Below are 22,019 nucleotides of genomic sequence, written 5' to 3'. Positions count from 1 at the left end.
GAATGAAATTTATAATATTAAGTTAGATTACATACCATTTGGCAAAATCAACATGGTAATTTTGGACATCTCTTCAATAAAACAAGCTAGCATGTAACCCGCACTATTTGTGGCTACAATTCTACGTACACTAAGATTTGTAGATCCGTTATCTAAAAATAGATCATATGTTTAGCTATAGTATTTAAATATTTTTAGGTTGTATTTTTATTTTATTTTCAATTCCTTTCTACTACAATATTTAATATTTTAATATTTTTATTTTTTATGTTTTTGCCCCTCAACACTTGCAAGGCTAAACCGTCTGCTAGGCTCGTTAGCCCGCAATATATAAACATAATTTGAGGGGTGTGGCGTGGTGTGGGGGTAGACACGAGAGCCATGACTGGTCTATTAGGATACTTAAAAGATGTATAAAAAAAACACACACACACACGCATGCAGAAGAGAGAATGAGGTTAAATTTTTTCCTTGTAAAAATTGGAGAGCCCCTATTTTATTTATTTCAAAAGGAACTGTAGCCTTATTATACATTAATTATCAAGTGCTCAAAATGGTAAGCTAACCATCGATAACAGGTATCCATTTTAACACATATACACCACATAATTGCGTTAACTTAAGACTTTAAATGTGTTTCTACATTTTAAATTCAGGTAAAAACTATTTTTGTTTATTTGTTTTTGCCCGTTCCTCTTCATTCTTCAACCAAAAAGGCCGGGTCGGTCGGGTTAAAAGACCCGATCATACATAATTACATACGTGGCGCCAATTCCAACTACTTTCCTCTCATTCATTCCTAACCGATAACCACAATCCATTCTTTCCCAACAATGGCTCTTTCCTCTTCCTTTCAAATTCCCCTCCATTTCTCTCCGCTTTTCCCTCCTCCTCTTCCTCTCACCACCGCCAGAAAACTCTCTCTCCTCCGCTGCTCAAGCTCCTCTTCTCCCGGAAACGACAGTCGTACCGATCCTCCTCCTCCTCCAAAGAAAGTACTCTCCGACCAGTCGTCGTGGGAAGCCAAAGACTCCGAAGGGAATGACTATCTCTACAGACTCGGCAAAGAGGCTGATAACATGAACATCGCCGTCGGCGCTAGGGCTGGCGTCATCGACGACCTCTTCGCCGGAAAATTTCTCGGCCGTGACTGTATGTGTATTCAAATTTCCACCTCCTTTGTTCTTAATTAACGCCTTGTTTGGTTACTCACTAATTGTTTTCGATTCTTTTTTTCTTTGGCAGCGGATATTGTGTTTGATTATCGTCAGAAAGTGACGAGGTCGTTTGAGTACCTTCAAGGCGATTACTACATTGCTCCTATTTTCTTGGTAAATTATATTTCATTTCCTTTTTCATAGTCAATTTGAATTGGTGTAGTTCTACTTATCAACTGGCATGAGTTATTCTCGCTCTCTCTGATTATTATTTGAGAAATGCTATGTACACGACAAAGGTAAAAAAAGTAATTTTAGTGTTAGTTCAAATTAGAATCAGTATCAACTTATCATTTAGGATTTGTTGTAAAGGTGTCGCGGGTATAGCAATGTAATAATAAATTTTTTTAAAAAAAGAGGCTAAAATATCCTTTTTCATTTCTAAACTTTAAGAAATTCATTTTTTGTATTTTAAGCAATTGAAAATGTTATACTTTTTTACCCTTCAACTTTAAAAACGATCTTTTTTAATCCCTAAACTACTGGAAAATTTCCTATTTGATTTTTTCATCCCCTGTTTTTTTTTTTTTTTTTGAAGCTATTAATGAAAAAAAAAGCTCTTTAAAAAGTTTTGGTAAAAAACGAATCTTTTTACAGTTTAGGGATGGAAAAGATAATTCATGCAAACATCAGGGATATAAGCAATATTTTAGCTTTTAAGAAAAAATTTAGAGATCATGTAAGGTAGGGGCACATGGTATTCTCTTGGTGCATGTTAGCTTTCTAACATATGCTGGTGATTTCTCTGAAGAATCTCACTGTTTACTTTACGATTTTGGGAAAGTAATTGGGAAGACAATAGTGTAGTTTTGAGGGGTTGAGATCCCTATAGAAACTTTTTTTCATTTTCAAAATTTAGTGCAATGCCTTCATGGTGTTGTTTGATTCAACATGTCATGTTACTCACCTTCCACCTACTCTTGTGGGGGGAGGAAGTGCCATTTAAGCTAGAGCTCATTGGCATCTCTCTCATAATTTTAGATGGAATGAGGGCTTTTTGATTCTCTTTGTTCAGTTTTCTTTTCTATTTGTTGAGTCTACATAATATGCTATCATAAGTTAGTCAATTTCATCAAATACTCTACATAATTTGTAAAAAAAAACAAAATGTATATCTGCTTATGTATGTTGAGTACCCCTCAGTAAGTTATCTACCAAACATTTTTTCTTGTTAGTCTATGTTGTACATCTTTAAATTTCTGAATTTATTGTCAATTGTTGCTTTGGAGATTGGATGTGTTAATTTTGTTACCTATTTTGTTGAGGCTACTGCATTTTCCTTTTACGTTTCTTTTCCTTTTCTCAATATATTTTGATTTGATTCCCTGTATCTTACCAATTATGACATACGTTATGTTTTTAAGTTTTTTCATTTGCTTTTCTTTTGACAGGATAAAGTTGGTAAGTTCTATGAAACTGGGCAAAGCTAAAAAAAACTGTGATGAATCATGTTAAAGCTGTAAGGAAATTTGGTAAAAACAACTAAACTCTAGTCAGTTCCCACGCTAGATGCATTTTCTATGATTGTTAACAGTCATGTCACTGTCTATCTACTCTCTCTCTCTCTCTCTCTATATATATATATATATATAAATTTTCTGTATAATAAATTGGGAAGGGTGTTTAGAGTGAAATTTCCTATTTGATGTTTGGCATTGTTCTTCTTTTTGTAGGCAAGATATATACTTTATGGTTTATGTGAAACATTATGACTATACATGAATTTTATCTATAAGTGCTTTGTGAAATACTCCATCCACTGCATTGGTAATTAATGTATGGAAAATATTTCATGTTAACCATTCATTCAGATATAATCAATGTTTGTGTTTGCTCCCATCCTAGTTAAAATTTCCTTACTATTTATTTGATGTTTTTATTTTTTTTTGATGCAGCACTTCTAATCCTAGTTCAATGGTGTGATTGTCTTTCTTTTCCTTTATAAATCTAAATGGTTAAATGGACGTTTCCATTTAAATGCCATATCTTTTACAACCTACTCTATAAAGACCATGAATTGCCTTAAGTTTAAGGTATCTACTAACAAACTCTGTTTCTTGGGGCTCTGTTTATGGTAAAAAGTTATTGACTAATGGTATTTCCTACATTGCCAAAAGTTATTTGTCCTTCACATTAACAATTAGTATATCAACCAAGTTGATTTTAGTTCCTTAACCTGCTTTAGCATTTCAAGCATAATAAAATGGAATGGCATGGATCAACTCCATTCATGATTAGCAATCTGCAATGTCCTAGACAGACCATGCTAACTAAGTTTTTTGTTAACAAAATCTTCTATAGGTAAAGAAATATTTTTGATCAAATGGGCTAACTAGAGCTTTGGTACTATGCAAAATTGATGTAGTCTCTTGTATTCCTCATTCACAGATGTCTACAAAGTTGAAATATGTATGTTTTGGTGTTCTTGATTTTAAGAGGTAGTGTTAATGGATACAGTCTGGAATTACTTTTATGATGGAATGGCCGACAGTTTGGTGAATGTACATAATTGGTACAATTGTACTTAATCTTTGTCATTTTCTATAACTTGTATTTTAAACTCTTGAGGACATGACACTCAATGTTGACCCATGTATGACACTCAATGTTGACCCATGTATGACACTCATTTTGGGACTTATAACTTTCATTTTCATATACTTTAAACATGTTATTCAGCAAAAAAAATATACTTTAAACATGTTTAATGTCCTAATTAAAATTCCATTGTAAGATTTGTGAAGGAGCTCTACGTTGTAATATTAGATTTGCGAGACCTTCACAAGATTGGGAGTTAGATGCAATTGACACCTTTTTTTGGATTCACTGCACTTTAATCTTCTAGCAAGTGAATTATGAAGATAGAATGTGTTGGAGGCTATGTAAGAAATGTGGTTTTGAGCTTTCTTCATTTTATGAGACTCTTGAAGCTCTTCAGTGGTTGAATTCCATAAAGGAATATTTGGTATGCAGCGTAAAGTAGCCTTTTTGGATGGGGAGCTGCTTTGGGCAAGATTCTGACTATTGATATTTTGAAAATTAAAGAGGGAAGAGTCTGCATTGTGTCATGGCCAGAGAGTTTTAATTATTAACTTTGTCTTTATTTGGGATGCATTGGGTGATGGTTGGACTCTGATTGAAGTGTTTGCAAGTGGGAAAGGGAAATCCCATTATCATGACCGTGGTGAGATTTGGGCCTACTCCTTTCTGTATTATGTGGACTACTTGGAGGGAGAGCAATGACTGTATTTGGTCAAGAGACCTGCTGTTTCACATGGTGTTTTTTGGTTTAAATTCTTAGTTAATAGTTTTTTAAAATAATGAAACCAATAGAGACAAGCATGGATGTTATATATTATGAGCTCACAAAGATATTAATATCTAGATGTGCCCTTATGCCTAGATTTTTGGTAGTAGTTTTGATACCTTGTGTTTATCCCAAATTATCAACTCTAGCATTAAGTTCTCAAGTCCAAGATGTTAACTTTTGGGCCTTTTCATTTTCATTTGGTGCTAACCTGTCAAGTGTATGTGTCTAATTATTGTGTTTTCATGGTAGGATTACAAACTTGTTTTATTTTTATAGTCTCTTCTGCTTATGCAGCTTATCAAATCATTTTATTTAGATACATTGAGACTTATGTTCTTTTGTATATGTTTTGCTGTTGATGCAGTAACACACATTGTCAAGAACTACATTGCTCATCTTCTCAATATCAAGATTCCTTTGATCCTTGGTAAGTACATCGATTTTTTCACTAGTTTGTGATAGTTTCCATCAAGGAGAAAAAAAAGTTTGGTAAATAATTATTTTATAAAATTCATTTATGGGTGCTTCCTATTGCAAGTGCTCTTTGTTATCATTTTTCTCTCTTCTTAAAATGTAAAGACCAATAATGTTTTGCCGGCAAGCTCATTCATACTTCTATTAATTACTTTTAGGCCATTTGTTATGCTGTCTAACTTTTGCATGCCTTTTTTTAAGACAATTTTTGCATGCCTTTTATACCATTATAGTCAAGAAACTTTTTAATGTTTGGAGTTTTAGTATGATAAGAGGAGTTCTATTTTACACCATACGTTTGTGATATTAATTTGAGATTGCTTAGCATGTTAAAAGAGGGGGAAAAATTATGCTCTTACACTTGCATTGTTTTATGGTACATCCTTTTTTTTTTTTTTTTGGAAATATGGTACAGGTATTTGGGGTGGAAAAGGGCAAGGGAAATCATTTCAGACTGAACTTGTATTCCAAGCCATGGGAATTGAACCCATAATTATGTCTGCTGGAGAGCTGGAATCTGAAAGAGCTGGTATGATGGGTTTCTTACACTTGTTTTTTCATGTCACTACCTTAGATGCAGCTCAAGTGGCCAAGGGTTACGCTAAGGTTGGGTTGGGTAGGGTAGTTTCTGAGTTTGATTTATAACAAACGCTTATAAGAATATATGTGTAGATAAATGGGATAAACTTTGCTAGGTGGAAGAATGCAATAAAGGCAGCTTCTGAGATGAACCTTTTAGTGATTAATGCAATAAAGGAAGCGTTCAGAGATTTTTTGAATATACATGTTTTAGGGAATTATTTGAACAGTGCCATAATATCTACATCCACCACCCTCCTTCAATGTTGGAAGAATGTCATTGAGCTATACTTTAGATATTATTTATTGTTCAAAGATATCACTCATTTTGTCCACCAATTCATAAAAATTGAATTTTGTAGTTCTTGGCTTTATTATCTGTAGATCTATTTAATTTGGATGGGATAAATATAGTCTTCCATAATATATAAAAAAATTCCATTGACTCATAAATTTTATATTATTTATCATTCTAAGATATCATTCATTTGGTCCACCCATCCATATATAAGTACTTTTTTGATAATATGTGTAAACTGTACTTTTAATTCTTGGATTTGTAATCTGTTGATCTATTTGATTTGATTGGATCCATAAATAGTCTTCCCATATATAACAATGGATGGTATCATATCAATCATGATAAGGTGATGCATTGTCATTCTTTATCTCATATGAATATAGATACATATATGTATATGTATTATTTGTTGCTGGCCTTCTTTTGAAGCTAAAAGAAGAGGGAAAAAAGAAAACAAAAAGAAAAAATGAAATGTGTTTGTCACATGTAAAGTCATCATGCTTTTATTATTGGTGTTTCCTTCAAAAATTAACTAGGCAATTTTTAGCTGTGGGTTAGTTTTAAGGTTTGAAAATGATTTCATATGTATTTCCTTTTACTTAAATGAATGGTTCTATATTTTGATAGTTTTGAACAATAAGTGGTGTTTATACATTTCTCTTGCAAATTCCTACGATTTGTCCTCTAGGTAACAAATATTGAGCTGTTGTATTCTGTGAGAGAGAATATTTTAACTTTTTTTTTGTTATAAAAAAATTTAATGTTAATCATAAATTAACTCTGTTTGAAATTTATTTTCAATTAACAGGAGAACCAGGAAGACTGATTCGTGAACGCTATAGAACGGCTTCTCAAGTGGTCCAGAACCAAGTTAGAAGCTTTGCCACTTTCACTGTTGATATATGTATGTCTAGGGCCATGAAGCTGAATAGTGTTGTTTGATGTGATCTATTGTTCAATACTTGCATTTCTTGTTTTCTTATTGTGATTTTGTGATGTCCAAATGCATTCACCTCCTTTATTCGTTTAGAGCATAATGGGCCGGGATAAGATCCCTTCCAATTCCTCCAATTTTTATTTAAATCTAAGACACGTGGCATTCAAAAATTAAATAATACCATGTTTCACACATCAGGCTAAAAATAGGAGGGGATTGGAGGATTCTATTGGCGGCGATCCTTTCCCTTTTGGGCCTTGCTACTGAGAGTTAATTCAGAATATTAAGAAAAATAGTGGGAAAAAATGGAGAAAAGTATCAAGGGAGAAATGAGAGTGTTAGGTGTAACTAGGGGAAACTCATCTCAAGACTGAAAAAAGCTAGCATGCCTTCCATTCCTTCTCTGGTTCTTGTTGAATTCCAATCTTAATGATGCATTTGTTTGAAATATTAAAAAATAGGACTAGAAAAATCTGGTAATTCACACTTATCATTATCCATTAATAACATCATTAAAAAATAATACATTTTGTAGCTATAATTATTATACTATGATTTCTCAAAAAAGAAAAGAAAAAAGACTAGACTATGATTCATCATAATGACAATTTCTTATAGTTAAATTGAATGAAAATAAGTTTGGATTAATATAGATTGAATAAATTCATAACTTACAGGGATGTTTGGCTGCTAGGAGTTTACATGGTTTCTTTCGTGCTTTGTTAGGTAAATGGCATCAGTGGATTGCCATGGACAGGGGTAGTTTAGGGAGAAGGGTGGTAAGTCTGAAGTATAGAAAAAAGTAAGGGAGGTGGACTCCTAGATGATGGGCTAAAGGAATAGGAACAAGTGGGAGTTTCCAATGACTTTTTAAGGCTGGAGATGGGGCTAAACTGCTGCCTTTTTTGTTTTTTTTGGGGGGGGGGGGGGGGGGGGGGGGGGTGTTGGGGGGAGGGGGAAGGGGAGGGGCTGGGGGGGAGGGAGGTGTGGATGTGTGGTGTGGTGAGGTGAGATGCAATAGTTCCCTTGATTTAAATCCTATTTCTTCTTGTAAGAGAGCAACTGTGGCTTTTGTATGGGATGGTTTGCTGCAACTTTAGACTTGCTTGGCTGGTGTGCTAGAGGGTTGAATCAATTAACACTCTTTTTTCTTTTACATGCTGTACAAGGGTATGTTGTTGAGACAGTGTAACACGTAGGAACTAAGTAGGACTCTTATGTTTAAGCTCAAAACATATTATTAAGGAAAAATCATTAGAGATGTATGAGAAACCCTAGTAAAGTTTCTTTCTTTGTGTATACTGCAGCTTTGAGTTGTATTCTGACTATTGAGAATTGGTGAAGTGTAAAATGTTTTTTAGTGGATGGTCCTACTTGTCCAAAGGGATGAAGAGACTGTGGATCATTTACTTTTACGTTGTTCCGTTATTAGTGCTCTTTAATCATTTGATCATTGACATCATGTACTTTAAGTCTAGTTGTCCTCTGCCTGAGGTATGAAATGTAAAGTTGGGTTTTTGCTATCCTTGTCAAAAATATGTTCCAGTATATATAGTTTTCCTCTTTTGTTGTGTTCCATTAATTTGCTTATACAATCTAATGCATTCAATGCCTAGATGCAGTCGTGATCCACTTCTTTATTCATGTCGATACACTGATGGATGTTTTTCATGCTTTGTTCTGGTCTTCTCAAAGTTATCGTTGTAGTTTAGTTTCATTTTCCTGACTCTGCAGGGCAAGATGAGCTGCTTGATGATCAACGATATTGATGCTGGCCTCGGTAGATTTGGTGGGCTACTGTTTGATTGGACTAGAAAATCATAATTGAAATATTTGGGAAAAAAGGGAAATCATATAATAGTCTTTGAATATTCCAACTCCAATTTTCCTTTACATTTTTTATCAGTTCTTGTCTTGGAGCTTTGAAAACTTATATCACTATAGTGAAAGTCTGTTTCTGTTCTTATCTAGGAAACACTCAAATGACAGTCAACAATCAAATTGTTGTTGGAACTCTAATGAATCTAGCAGATAATCCTACAAGAGTGAGTGTTGGGCAAGATTGGCGGGAATCAGATTTCACAAATAGAATTCCCATCATTTTCACAGGGAATGATTTTTCAACTATATATGCACCCTTGATTCGTGATGGAAGGATGGAAAAGTTCTACTGGTATTGTGATTATTTTTTGAAGTGGTACTATGTTTTTTAATTTACTAGTTTGTTTTAAAATAAATTATATTAGCTACCTACGATTGGAAGGACATTTATTGATGACTAGCATGTTAAAACATGAAGCAAATCAATTTGGGAAATGTCCAGATTTTGTCAATTAATTTTTTTTTTTGGGGGGGGGGGGGGGGGGGGGTAGGATCATTTATTAAACAAGCTTAAAACTAAGGCTTGAGCATGGCTTGTTTATAAACAAATAAACATGAACGAGCTTTTTATCCGGTAAAAACCGAACGTATCAACAAATTCCTCAATTTCTCCTATGTTAGTTCTTGTAGTGGTATTGCATGCTTCGGGCAAATGGGTTTTGGTTTAAAGGGGAGATGGCAACTTCTGCCAGTTTTAGCTGGTTCATGGGTCTTGTTCATGGCAGCGATGGGTTTGATTGGGTGGAAGCTTGGGAACTTTGATGGTGGTGTTGTGAGGTGGATTGGCGGCTGTTTTGGATTTTTACAGCTTTTTATGGTGCTATGCATGGATCAATGTGCGTCTGTGTGTGTGTGTGGGTGGGTGTTTGATTCAGTTTAAGTTTGCTGTCATTGTTGATATGCTGGTAGTGTTGTGTTGTGAGGCTTAGATGGTTTTGAGCTTTGGTATGATGTATCTTGTATTCAAATTTGAGGTATTGAAGTGTGCTTGAAGAGTTGAAGGTGAACTGTGTTGGTGTGGCTTTCAGAATTGTGGTGAATTAGAGCAGTGATATTTGGTGATAAGATAATGGTGGATATGAATCTTGGAATGGGGCTGAGGGTGAAATGTGAACATTTTCTTTTTTGTTTTTATTTATTTATTTATAATTACTATAGAATTTGAACTCATGGCGTCCACTCCATGATGATTGCTTTTTATCATTAGGCCAAGACGCCAATTAGTTTTTGGAGTAAGCAGGCTTCAAACTCAGGTTCCTTATGCAAAGACATGAGACTTATTAGTTGAGCCAACTAAAGCCCACGTGTCATAACATTTTTTGTCTATTGTGCTTATGGAAGTGAGACGAGGACTAATTTAAAAATTTCCTTAATTCTAAGGATTTTAAATTTCAAATTAGAACATCAGAGGGTCAATTTGATTTTGACTTAAAATTAGGGGGGCGTTTTTGCATTTCCAACCCCCCCCCCCTTTTTTTTTCAAAAAATAGTAAGAAAACCTTGCTGCCTCAGAATATCATGTAACTGTAATCCAATTTGACATTCAATCTTTTCCAGCCTCTATTTTTAATCCCTTCATTTACCTACTTTTGGTGACTGCAAATTGCCAAGAAAGTGACCAAAATGCCCTCTTTGCTGTTGTTATACTTAAGTGATGTTATAAATTACTATGTTCAGTTTATTTTTAATCAAGTTTTATTGACTACTGTCAATGTAGTTGTAAATTTAGAACTCTGTTTATCATGGAAGTATGGAACTATGTTACCTAACCCTTCTCTGACATATTTTTTGTGAAACAGGCAGCCTAACCGCGAAGATATTGTGAACATTGTTCACCGGATGTACGAGAAAGATGGAATTCCTAAGGATGATGTTGTAAGAATTGTGGACGAATTTCCTAATCAAGGTAATTAGTCTGTTTTTCATGTCCTTTCTGGATAGTTTACTTCTGTGGATGTTTTATAGTGCTAGAAGTCATGGGAATTTTGAAGGTAATCCTGTAACAATTAGCTTGAATGCTATTATGGTATCTTACCAATATAGGCAATCGGCTTGCATAGTTTCTTTACATTATGGTGAATATCATATTATCATTTCACCATTACTGTGATTCTTCACATGAAACATTAAGTTGTGGGTTCTTGTCAAATTTGAATATTTTATTCTTTTTCATTTTACCATTTTATCTACTTTTAAGGTTTCTTTGTGGTAGTTTTGATGGTTTTTGTCGCATGAGTGTATGTTCTATCACATTGTTTTGTTATGATATTTATATGAAGAGATAAAGTTAGCTAAGGATATCTAACGGTGTTATGTTTCCTTATGTAATTAAATGTGCACTTAATCAAATGAACATAGGGCCTAAGCAATTTCTTCACTCAAGTATTTGGATCACTCCTTTATATATATTTATATGCTGCTGCTGTTGTGTTTAGGCTATTTTACACTTCTTGAACTTTAGTGTTTGCACGCATATTTGAGGCCCTTTTATTGTTCTCTCATTGATAAAAAGTTAAAATTTAAATTTGTACATATGTCTTGTGGGTTCCTTGCTTGCTGAACAGGAGTAAAAATGTATGATTTCATTATTTTTATTGTAGTTATATTAATTTATGTATTTGCTTTGGTGATTGGGCAGCTTTGGACTTTTATGGAGCTCTTAGGTCTCGAACATATGATAGGTCAATCTCTAAGGTATGTTACATCCTGATTGAAATTGTGAGGGACTTTCTTGACCCATTTTGATTTTTTTTTCTCTCTCTCTTTTTGTGTGTGTGTGTGTGTGTGTGTGTGTGTGCTTGTTGTTTTATATGACTTCTTGCACAAGATTTTAAAATTCAATAGCCTTTAGACCTATTGAATTCAGTTGAATTTCTGTGAAAATGGAACTATTCTCTATTTGGAATGTAGTTAGACACTACTTTACTCTGTATATACAAATGTCTTATTGTTGACATATAATTTATGAGAATTAAAATGTGGTGAAAAAAAATAAAATAAAATGAGAGACTTTATGAAGAGAAAGGAGTTTGAGAGGTGCGCTCCATGTTAATTTCATTTTGGTCAGACACCTGGCAAGTACGTATGATTGCCCTACAGTTATCAATATATAGCTTTCAGTCACTAGTAGTAATGTTTGTCTTTTGCTTGATGTCACCAATCTCTCACTTGAAGAAAGTCCTGTAGTGTTTGGTATATTTTCAACAGGATCAGTTTAATTTGCTTATATTTAGGCCACCACCTTTAAGTTGTTACTGCTTCTAAAACATTAATTTTTTTTATAATTATAATTTTTATAGGATCCCAGAAAATGGGCTGGATAAGGATCATATTCTGTCATATTAACATCTTTTATCAAACTCAAACCTCTTCAACTATATAATGAGCCTATTTGGAAATATTTTTCACTATTTTGTCCATTTTTCTGCTACATGTGAATGACATTGTTCTGACAGACTGATCAGGAGGAAATACTTTTATATAAAGTCATATTGGTTGGGATTTTCAATTGAAGGGTCTTGATTTATCAAAATATATTGTAGATATTAAGTTGGTAAAGTCAGTTCAGAATTAGTGCTTTTCAATTTTCATGTAGGTATATTAATGCTTCTGAAGCTAGCATGATAATCTAGGTCTATCGGGTTGATATGCTTAATTATGACTTAAACAGATGTGATTGGAAATTTGAGCTAGTTGTTAGCTAAATCTGGAAGTGACATGCCATGACGCATTAATTTGTTCATCAGTGACGATGTGCTCACAGAAGAATATACAATACAGATACATGTAGAAAGACACTCATTTTAGGTCTTATCTTTTAAATAAACTTCTTTTTGGGATTACCTACTCTACATGCTCTGTTGGATCTTAAAGTTTGACTTGCCCTCCCGAATGAAATGAAACTCATGTTGGATAATTATGGGTCATGATTTATGGTTTTAATGATCAACTATTACTTTTCACTATTCACCATTGACTAGAACGCCTTTAGAAATAAAGGAAAGGGAGGGGGAAAGTCAGTTGGGGGGGGGGGGGGGGGGGGGGGGGCTACCTTAATGCCTCTTGGTATAGTTGTTTTGGTTGATACTAGGATGATGTCAGAAAAGGGTTTTGATGATAGAATGGAACTTATATCTCTTGTCTTCTTAGGTACATGCAACCATAATAGTAGTTGTCACAATCATGTTACTGTAGGTCCCAATATGTTTAGATATTGCAAATGCTACCTCTTGCCCTACCTGTGTTACAAGTGAAATTGTACTGTGTAAGAAATAAGACTTACGGATGTCTCGTGAATGAATTAAAAATACTGGGAATGATTGTTTCAATTGGTTTAATGATTTTTTTTTGTTGAAATGCCACTGAGCTTTCATCTTCAGGATATTATCAGTGGTAAATGATGATATCATAAAGTTATATAAAACTTCTTCAAAAAGTTCTGGTAACCAGAGCCACATGACTGTTNGGGAAAGTCAGTTGGGGGGGGGGGGTGGTGAGGGATTTAAGGGAGGTGTTATTCTGTATCACCGGGATATACAACACCCCATTCACATAGGGTGCATCCTCACTTTTGGGGTCCACCCTATATAAGTGGGGTGTTGTGTATCCCTGTTGATACTTCAACCAGGTAAGAATTTTGATGTTTCCTGCTATCATGTGAGAACTTTTGCCATCATATAATGTAGTCCATTTTTAATGGTTTAAATATGAATTTCCCAGAAATGCTTTCTTTTATTTATTTGTTTATTTTGTGAAAGTTGGTGTTAACAAGTTATGCCCATTTTTTATTATTTTCTTTACATTTTAGTGGATTGATGAAATTGGAGGCGTTCAAAAATCGGGGACAAACTTCTCAGAAGAAAAAAGAATGAAAAACTTCCTGTATTCACTCCACCAAAGGTAAGCAATCAATCACAACTGTATTACTGGCTTTTGAAATCAGCCTTTTTTTTTAATAAAAATTTTGCAATCCTTTTATTATTGAAAAGTTGTAGTTGATCAGTTTATTATTGGTTTGGATTATTGAGCTATGAGTTCATTCTGTTCTGTCAAACTGAAGATTAAAAGACAGCATACATATGCTAGAGCCTATAATGGATCTGAGAAAAAAAAAATTTATATAGAGGAGTGAAGCCTTATGCTTGGAGGGTTCTGGAGGATTTCTAAACCAGAGAGACATGCCATATGCATGTGAAGCTGCTACGATGCAGTTACACAGATTGGAAACATAATATTAACAGTTGCATGTAGGAAAGGAAAAGGGGCTACCTTAATGCCTCTTGGTATAGTTGTTTTGGTTGATACTAGGATGATGTCAGAAAAGGTTTTACTGATTTCTTCCCTTTAAAGTATTTTTTTTTTTTTTTTTTTTTTTCTTCTCTCTCTCCCCACTTTGTACTGCTATTTATGTAATAATAATAATTATTATTATTAGCATTGTTATAATTCGTAATTGTTACTTTTTGCTTCAAATGTCAATTGATTTTATCTAAAATTTGTGATAAGTTGGATTACATTGAGTTGCTTTTGCATGTGGTTGTACAGCAAACGGTGGAGGCCTTACTCGAATCAGGGTATTCTCTTCTCAAAGAACAGCAGCTGATAATGGAGACAAGACTCTCAAAGGAATACATGAAGAACATGGATGACTAGAAAGTAGACTTTGTTGAATGTCTTCTGTTGTACTACTACTAGGTGGATCCAATATTATTGGCTTTCTGTGTTTGCATAAATGGAACTGTTAATAAAATTCATTATGTTGTCATCTCTATTATCGACCATTAGTACAGATTTATTGGTTTGTATAAATGCAAGACCACATCTTCGGCCCCATTAGTAATCAAATTGAATGTTGAATTTTACCACTATACAGTGCAGGCCATGTTACATTCAATTATGACGCAACACCTAGTTATAGCTTTTCTGAACCATATTGGCAGATTTGAACTACTCATTGCATTCCTAAATAAACTGGCAATATCATCCTAAAAGTATTGGTGTCATAAAAAATGGTGTTGGAAGTCACAGTAGTGTTTCTTCGGTATTCTGCATCAGGCTGAACTCTGTGTAGTTTCAGAAGCCAAGGATGAAATTGGCCTTCTAAAAGGAATTTGTAAAGGACCCTTGGAAGTGTATACTGTGTAATGGTCTTGGGTTGAACGCAGTGCTGTGATATCCTTTAAAACTAGCCAAGAATTAATCTTTGATAAAGCTTCTGTACTATTTTATAGTGGTTCAGAGAAACCAAAATAAATTTAAGGTAAAATTTTCATTTTTTGTTTTTAAAAATTTGGGTTAAATTCCGAATTGGGTTCTCAACATTTAATCTTTGTTTCAAAATCATTCTTATACTTTAAAATGTAACAGTTTAGTCCTTATACGTCCTTATACTTTCAAAAATGTTTTTACTTCTTACCATCATCTAATAACAAATGGAATTTATGTCGTGTCTTAAGTTCCACGTCATTGAAGTGACTTTAGTTTCATGAATTCCATTTACCATATTTGTATTTTTCATTTATAACATGATGGTTGGGAGCTCTTAAACTTTTTATTTTTTATTTTTTTTATACAAAATAGAAATTCTATTCTAGTTTAATCTATATGTATATGTGTGTGAAACTCCCTCTTAGAGACTTAAACCTTGTCCATTGCCAACCACACTCTACAAATATTTATACTTGTGGAGTAATCATCGCATCAAGTGTGTGTGATAGTAGCTCTTAAATATTTTAAAGGGAATACATGACATGTCACAAGCTCCATGTCATTAAAGTGACTTCGGTTTCATAAATTTCATCTACTATGTTTACATTTTTCATCTATAACACGATGGTTGGGAGCTTTTAAACATTTTAAAGTATAAGCACGATTTTGAAACAGTCAAAGTTTTGAGGCCCAAATGTAGGTTAGATAGTTGGAGTTTGCAGTGGCTAATTAACAATTGATAATGACATCTGAAGCCTCTTATGATCCTCACTTTGACTATGTTACAGGGACCATCTCACTGGAATTATCTGTTTTTAGTACAATCACAAGAAGTATTATTGGTGTCAGTCCATCATTCCCATTATCCAGCCCAGCCATGATGTTGCACCATGACCACTGCTTCCACATAACACTGGTGGCTCCCCTTAGAATTCCCATTTTTTTTAGTATTTTAATCTTCTAGGAAGTAACATAAATGAGGAAATAAATGAAAGGTCTGGGTGAAAGAGGACAGTTGCACGATTGCATCTTCTTCACAATAATTGGGGCAACAATATCAATATGGCCTAGGGAGGGACACCTTGGTTTGACTCTAACCCCTACCCTCACACTATGCATTGGTTGAAGACAATAACAAGTGTGCTTCAAAGGTCAATTTTGAGAATCAATACCCCAAAATTCCTAATGGGAAGAGAACAGACAAATACATTAATTATAGGATGTTGATATTCAAACTACAATGTTAGTTTATGGAGCCTAATAAATCACTGCCAGCATTCACACTTTCACATTGACGTTTTTCTATTCAAAGTTCCTTTTTTATTTATTTCGTACTTGGTTGGATGTACATTATTTGGCTACGTAATGTATGCTCTTGGAATTTAGTTACCATTTGGTTGGTTTTTAATTCTTTTCAATCTTTCATATTCTTCTTCTTTTCTATATTTTATTTTATTTTTTGATATCTTGTTGTAGTTTGCTTCACTAAGTTAACTTTCTAGAATACGTGATGAAGCTAAAATGAGTTGTATAAATTAATTTAAAAGTTATAATAATGGAGGAGAGAAATTCAAACTTTGGCTCTTTTTTTTTTCTTTTTTTTTTAAATTTTGGTTCTTTTTATAAAAGAAAGCGAATAAGACAAAAGTTTATTTCTAAATTAAGAAGGATAATTTTGTCAAAAACATATTTTCCTCTTTTCTCTTTCATTTTCTCTCAAATTTGGGGAAATTAAGTTTTGGTGGGCTTAGAGAGAGAATAACCAAGTCCCACCACTTTTTTCTCCCTTCTCTCCTTCTAACCATACACCCCTCCCACCTATTTTCTCTCCTACTTTCCATTCTTTTTTTTCCATCCTCTCCAAAATCATCCCAACAAGACATTCCTTTTTAACTCTTTTGCAAGTGATAGATACTTGAACAAATAGGGTCATTGATAGAAGCACTTAAAATGGGAGTCATGAATACCATGATGCCTATTGAAATTAGTGAGTTTCCCAAGATGGTAAAAGAAAAAATGCACAGTTTCCTGTTCTTAAAAAAATAATATAAATAAATAAATAAAAACCCAAATTTATTTCATGTTGTTTGCGTTGTCAAGAGTGACGTAACCCTCTTAATCATCCATTTAGATGTCTAACGTGGGGAGTTTTTTCTAGAGAGGAATGGTGGGGTTTACAACTTTACGTGATATTCTTTTCATCTTTTGAACATCTTTAGTGGTAAAGACAAACCAGATTGTCTACATTTTGTGGAATCCAATGCTTAAACTTGATCATGGGATTGTTTTTCTACTCTCACCAACTCAAACTATGGCATCTAAACCCGTTATGTATCTTTCAAAAGTTCTAATATGAGTGAACTTTTTCAGTCACTTGCACAGTGCAAAGAGCACTGTGGAAGAGAATATATAAAAAAGATTAGTTGCTTGTAAATGATAAAATAAGAAACAGCACTATAGATCTTATCTTGTCTCATTAGATTTGAACTAAAGCATGGTTGTGTGATAAAGAAAGATGCTTATTACTTCATAAATGTAATATGTGTGGGCAAGATATTCTATATTTGTGATCACAGAAAGAATCATGGCATTTTGTGTCTTGAATAAGCTTGCACTTCTTTGGTGGGGGTTCCACTTGATGTTCTTCAGGCTGATCATGTGTTTCATTATAATTCAAAGCAATACCATTGGCTAGGATTGTTTGCTAACTCTATGTTTTGACCAAAATTAAGGTGCTCTTTTTCATTATATGCTCTCAATTGTTATATTGGGCTACCTACTTTTACACCTTATTCACTCTTTTCTGTTGACATTATTCAGTCCTGGAATAATCCCAATAGGGAAAGTTAATTATGATTAAGAATTTGAGCACCCAATTCATTTCAACTTTTCTTTGAACTTGAAAGCAATACTTTTTTCTTTATTTTTGGCTGAAAGTTGATGAGGGTAATACTTACATAGCCTCCTATGAGTCTCTGACATGTATTCAATTAATTTCTATCGTTGTTGGTTTAGCAGTCGCTATTGTTGTGGTTGGTTAAAATCCTTGGCTGAATAGATTGAAGGAAATTGTGGATAAGAATAGTATGATTCCAAAGCCACATCAAAAGGTATAATATATTTTTGGCCAAAACTTTTTAAATATTTTTAATAGAGACATCTATGATTTAAATCTTTTTTCTTCTAATTATTAAATTATAAAAAATTAAAATTAAAAGTTGTATTTTTTTAATTGATGTTAATTGTTATAGGCATTACACCAATAAATATATAAAAATCAGAAAATTTATAGTTTATTCACTTTATTGCACTAATTCTCATCAATTATTCACCTGTCATCATGGTTACGTCCTAAACTAATAAAAACGTATTATAATCGTAACGGTTTTGAGTCTAGTCAATAAATGACATATTCTATCAAACCATTCTACACCTTAGGTTACGTCCAAAACTCATCAAAACACACACCATCAAAAGTTCACAACAAATATCTACTAACATAATATATATATATATATCTTGAATATATGTTTGGTTTAGTTAGTTAGTTCGTTTTTTTTTTTTTTTTAAGCACGACAATAAATGATATATCCTATCAAACCATTCGTCAACTTAGGTTGGGCCATTCGTCAACTTAGGTTGCGTCTAAAGCTCGTCAAAACACACCAAGGCAAAACACACAAGAAATTTGCTTCTCAACAAGAGGGCACATCAACATTTGTTCCTCTCCATTATAACAAGCATTAATCCCATCAAGCACGAGTAAGGTCACAACAAAAATCCATTCACATCAAAGCATATATATCTTGAATATTTGTTTTATATTGTTATTATTATTATTATTATTTATTTTTATTAAAGCATGTCTTTGTCTCCAGCATATTCTTTATTTCACCCCCTCCTTATTTTTTGTTGCACAACATCACGTCTTATCCCTAAAGTTCAATAATTGGGGAAGAGCTGATTACATTTTAGGCCCTTTTGCATTTTTGTTTACGGGAATACGTATTTCTACAAACTTTTTTTTTTTTTTTCGAGGAAATGCTTTTGGCACACTTTTGCCTTAAGAAAATTAACAATTCCTTAAAGACTCTTTAAGAAGATTGAATACTCAGAACTAAAAATTTAAGGGCAAATTGAAAGAAATGCCTTCTCAGGGAAAATTGAAAGAAGTTTAAAAACGCAACATGGGTTTAGAGACAACGGGATATTCATGAGAACAACAAAAGTCAGGGGATGATGAGACTTTTGACAGACCCTTGACTTGAGTACAAGAATTCGAGCACTCACAATGGTTGGCCAAAAAAGAAGGGTACCTTTCAAATCCAAATTTGATCGAATGAGTTTGTGTATTATTGTGTCTTCTCTTAGAATTTAACTTCGTATGACTTTCTTATCTTTCTCATTAGTTAAATCAAATTAAAGTAAGAAATATTTATTTAACTTTTTTTTTTTTGAAAAAGAGCAGCCATGTTTTTTTTTTTTTTTTTAAGAGAATTTCGAACAATGACACTCACTCTTGATGATAACTTTTTATCATGAAATCAAAAAAATCAATCAGTTTTTTTGTGTAGGCAGGAACTATTAGAAACTTTACCAGTTGAGCTAACTAGAATCTATAATATTTATTTAACTTAATTGTGTTTTATTGAGTCATTCATCAACCACCATATGGGTCCATTTGGTATGGTTGTTTTAAAATGGGCTACTTAAAGTTAAATATTTGTGGGAGTTTTTATGGTAAAAAAAAAAAGAAAAAAAAAAAAAAAAGGAGATACTCTTAAGAGTAATATTTCCTTTCTCATAACTATTTGTATGTTTCAATATAAACAAATTATGGTGGATTCTAGTTATTAGCTAAAGTAATAAAATCCGTCTTTAAATAATAGAATTGAGTTCAAATATCACCTACACAAAAAGAAAAGGAAAAACCATTGAACCTAATATTCAAGACTTTTTTTTTTTTTTTTTTAAATAAGAGGAATGAAAATTACCTAATCAGATATGTAAACCGAAAACATTACATTTTGTTCTTTCTTTTATGAAAGAATTCTTTCCAAAATAGAGTTTTTGTTTTTTAGAGAATTTCAACATATGATGTCTGTTTCTCATACTCTTTATCATTAGACCAAGACACTAATCAATTTTTGGTGTAAATGAATATTAAACCTTATATTTTTTATTTAACCACTAAAGACTTTACAATTGAACATTTGAACTAATTAGAACACACATTTCCAAAATAGAGTTGGTACACTACACGAGAAAGAATAGAAATGATGGATAGTATAAATGAAATGTGATGGTTGTGAGAGGCTTCTATGTTTAGCAATCATTGTACCACATTTTATTTTTTATGAGTTCTCGTTTTGTTGGAGTACGAATATCATGGTGTACGAATTTTGGGTAGCCTAAAATACCTCTGATTTTTAATGCAACTTGTCAAGAATAATGATGAATATCGTACTAAGTCATACCATAATGATCAAATGAATAGGTATAATACTATACAACTAACATGAACTTTCATTGGAAACAAGACAAGGGGCTAAAGGTTGGTATTTACTATTTAGTTCTATGTCGGTTATAGTGACCTGATAAATTTGTCTTAGAGCACTTATAACAATTCAGTAAAATATATAGTTTCAATCCTTAAAATTATATGGACTTTGTTTTCCTTTCCTAAACTTCATAAATATTATTTAAGATGGCAACTTTTTAAATTCTTTTAAAAATTAATTTTTCTTAAAATCATTTTTTCAAAACACGATTTTAATCCTTGAAAATTGAAATGAATACTTTTAATAATAAATTTTAGAATTAAAGTTTTTAGGATGGATTGCTTACATGGCCACTCCTTTAGGCCCAAGCATGGCCCAATACCAACTTAGAAATAATTATTTTAGAGTTAAGATTTTTTAATTTTTTATTATTTTTTTTAAGATGGTACAAGACATTAAGATTAGAAAAAGATAGATGGGATAAGAGATATGGGCCACATAGGACTAAGAATTAAATATAGCCTTCTATGTGTATACCAATAGTGATGTTTATTTGGTTTAATTAGGTGCAGAGCATGGCTGACTTTAAAAAAAGTATAGAAAGTACCACACCCACTCACCAAACTTTCCTTTACTTTTTTTTTTTTTTTTTTTTTTTTTTGGGAAGAAACTTTTCTTTAGTTGAAGTTAACGAAATCCACACAAGAGCCTAAGAGCTTTTAAGCTCATCGGCATCCAATTCCTTCACAACGAGTCATTCAAATCCTTCAATACTAAGTTCTTATCCACATGTACAGTTTGGAATCCAACTAAAACAAAATAACTAGTTAGACCTGTCTAATGAGTGTACATATACGAGTATAACTAAAATAATTTTTATTTTTTAAACTAGTGGTATTTCAATTTTTGGCTAGATTATTCCACTCACTAGCATGAGATATCTCATAAGCTTTACTGATCAATAATATTGTAGATTAAACATAGAATCTTTGCATATATATTACATTATAGACCAACGAGCCTAAAACCTAATACTTCAGTGAAAGATTTTCTTTGTGTTACAATAATATGAGAGAAATCAGAGAACTCACATTTGGTTTTTCATCAATTTTGGGGAAGTACATTACGGTTGAATCTCATCCTCATTGAATAATTGTCGGTGGTGACAAGAGACTATTCTTGCAATTGATTTTGATATTCTACATACTTTGGGGATTATCGTTACACATTCAAATGTTTAAAAATACGGTCATATGATGCCTAAACTAGCCACGACAACCACAAACAAATCTAAGTAGTTAGGCCATCATATCCATTGAAGTCATCGTTCACAAATGCACTATCCTACGAATTTAAATAAAAATAAAAGTAATCTTTTTCAACCTCAATTTCTCAATAACAAAATTTTTTATGAGTTCTAAGAACATGATTGTAGAGGTTCCATTAATTAAAGACTTCTGCTTCTACAAACAACTTTAATAGAGGGAGAGAAAGAGAGAAACTCACTTTTTTTTTTTTTTGAGAGAGAAACTCACTTGATCCCCCTTCTCTAGCCAAGTCTATTGCAGTCCAAGTTTTAGAATATTTAGAAGCTAATTTTGAAAGCATCCTT

The 22,019-nt window shown here is 32.9% G+C and overlaps 1 protein-coding gene across 1 annotated transcript; it reads left to right on the top strand.

Annotated features, from left to right (window-relative positions):
- Positions 1 to 709: 709 nt before the first annotated feature.
- LOC112003366 (ribulose bisphosphate carboxylase/oxygenase activase, chloroplastic) lies at positions 710 to 14,469 on the top strand. The gene is given in 13 exon segments (XM_024035549.2): positions 710 to 1,152; positions 1,246 to 1,331; positions 2,609 to 2,618; positions 4,892 to 4,954; positions 5,417 to 5,530; positions 6,690 to 6,751; positions 8,553 to 8,607; positions 8,790 to 8,991; positions 10,499 to 10,605; positions 11,338 to 11,393; positions 13,507 to 13,531; positions 13,534 to 13,598; positions 14,244 to 14,469. Coding segments are annotated over 13 exon segments (1,272 nt in total). The 5' UTR covers positions 710 to 833; the 3' UTR covers positions 14,352 to 14,469.
- Positions 14,470 to 22,019: the final 7,550 nt, after the last annotated feature.

This window comes from Quercus suber, unplaced genomic scaffold (genome assembly GCF_002906115.3).
Source record: "Quercus suber isolate HL8 unplaced genomic scaffold, Cork oak 2.0 scaffold_755, whole genome shotgun sequence".
Classification (NCBI taxonomy): Eukaryota; Viridiplantae; Streptophyta; class Magnoliopsida; order Fagales; family Fagaceae; genus Quercus; species Quercus suber.
This window is presented reverse-complemented; position numbering and strand designations above follow the sequence as displayed.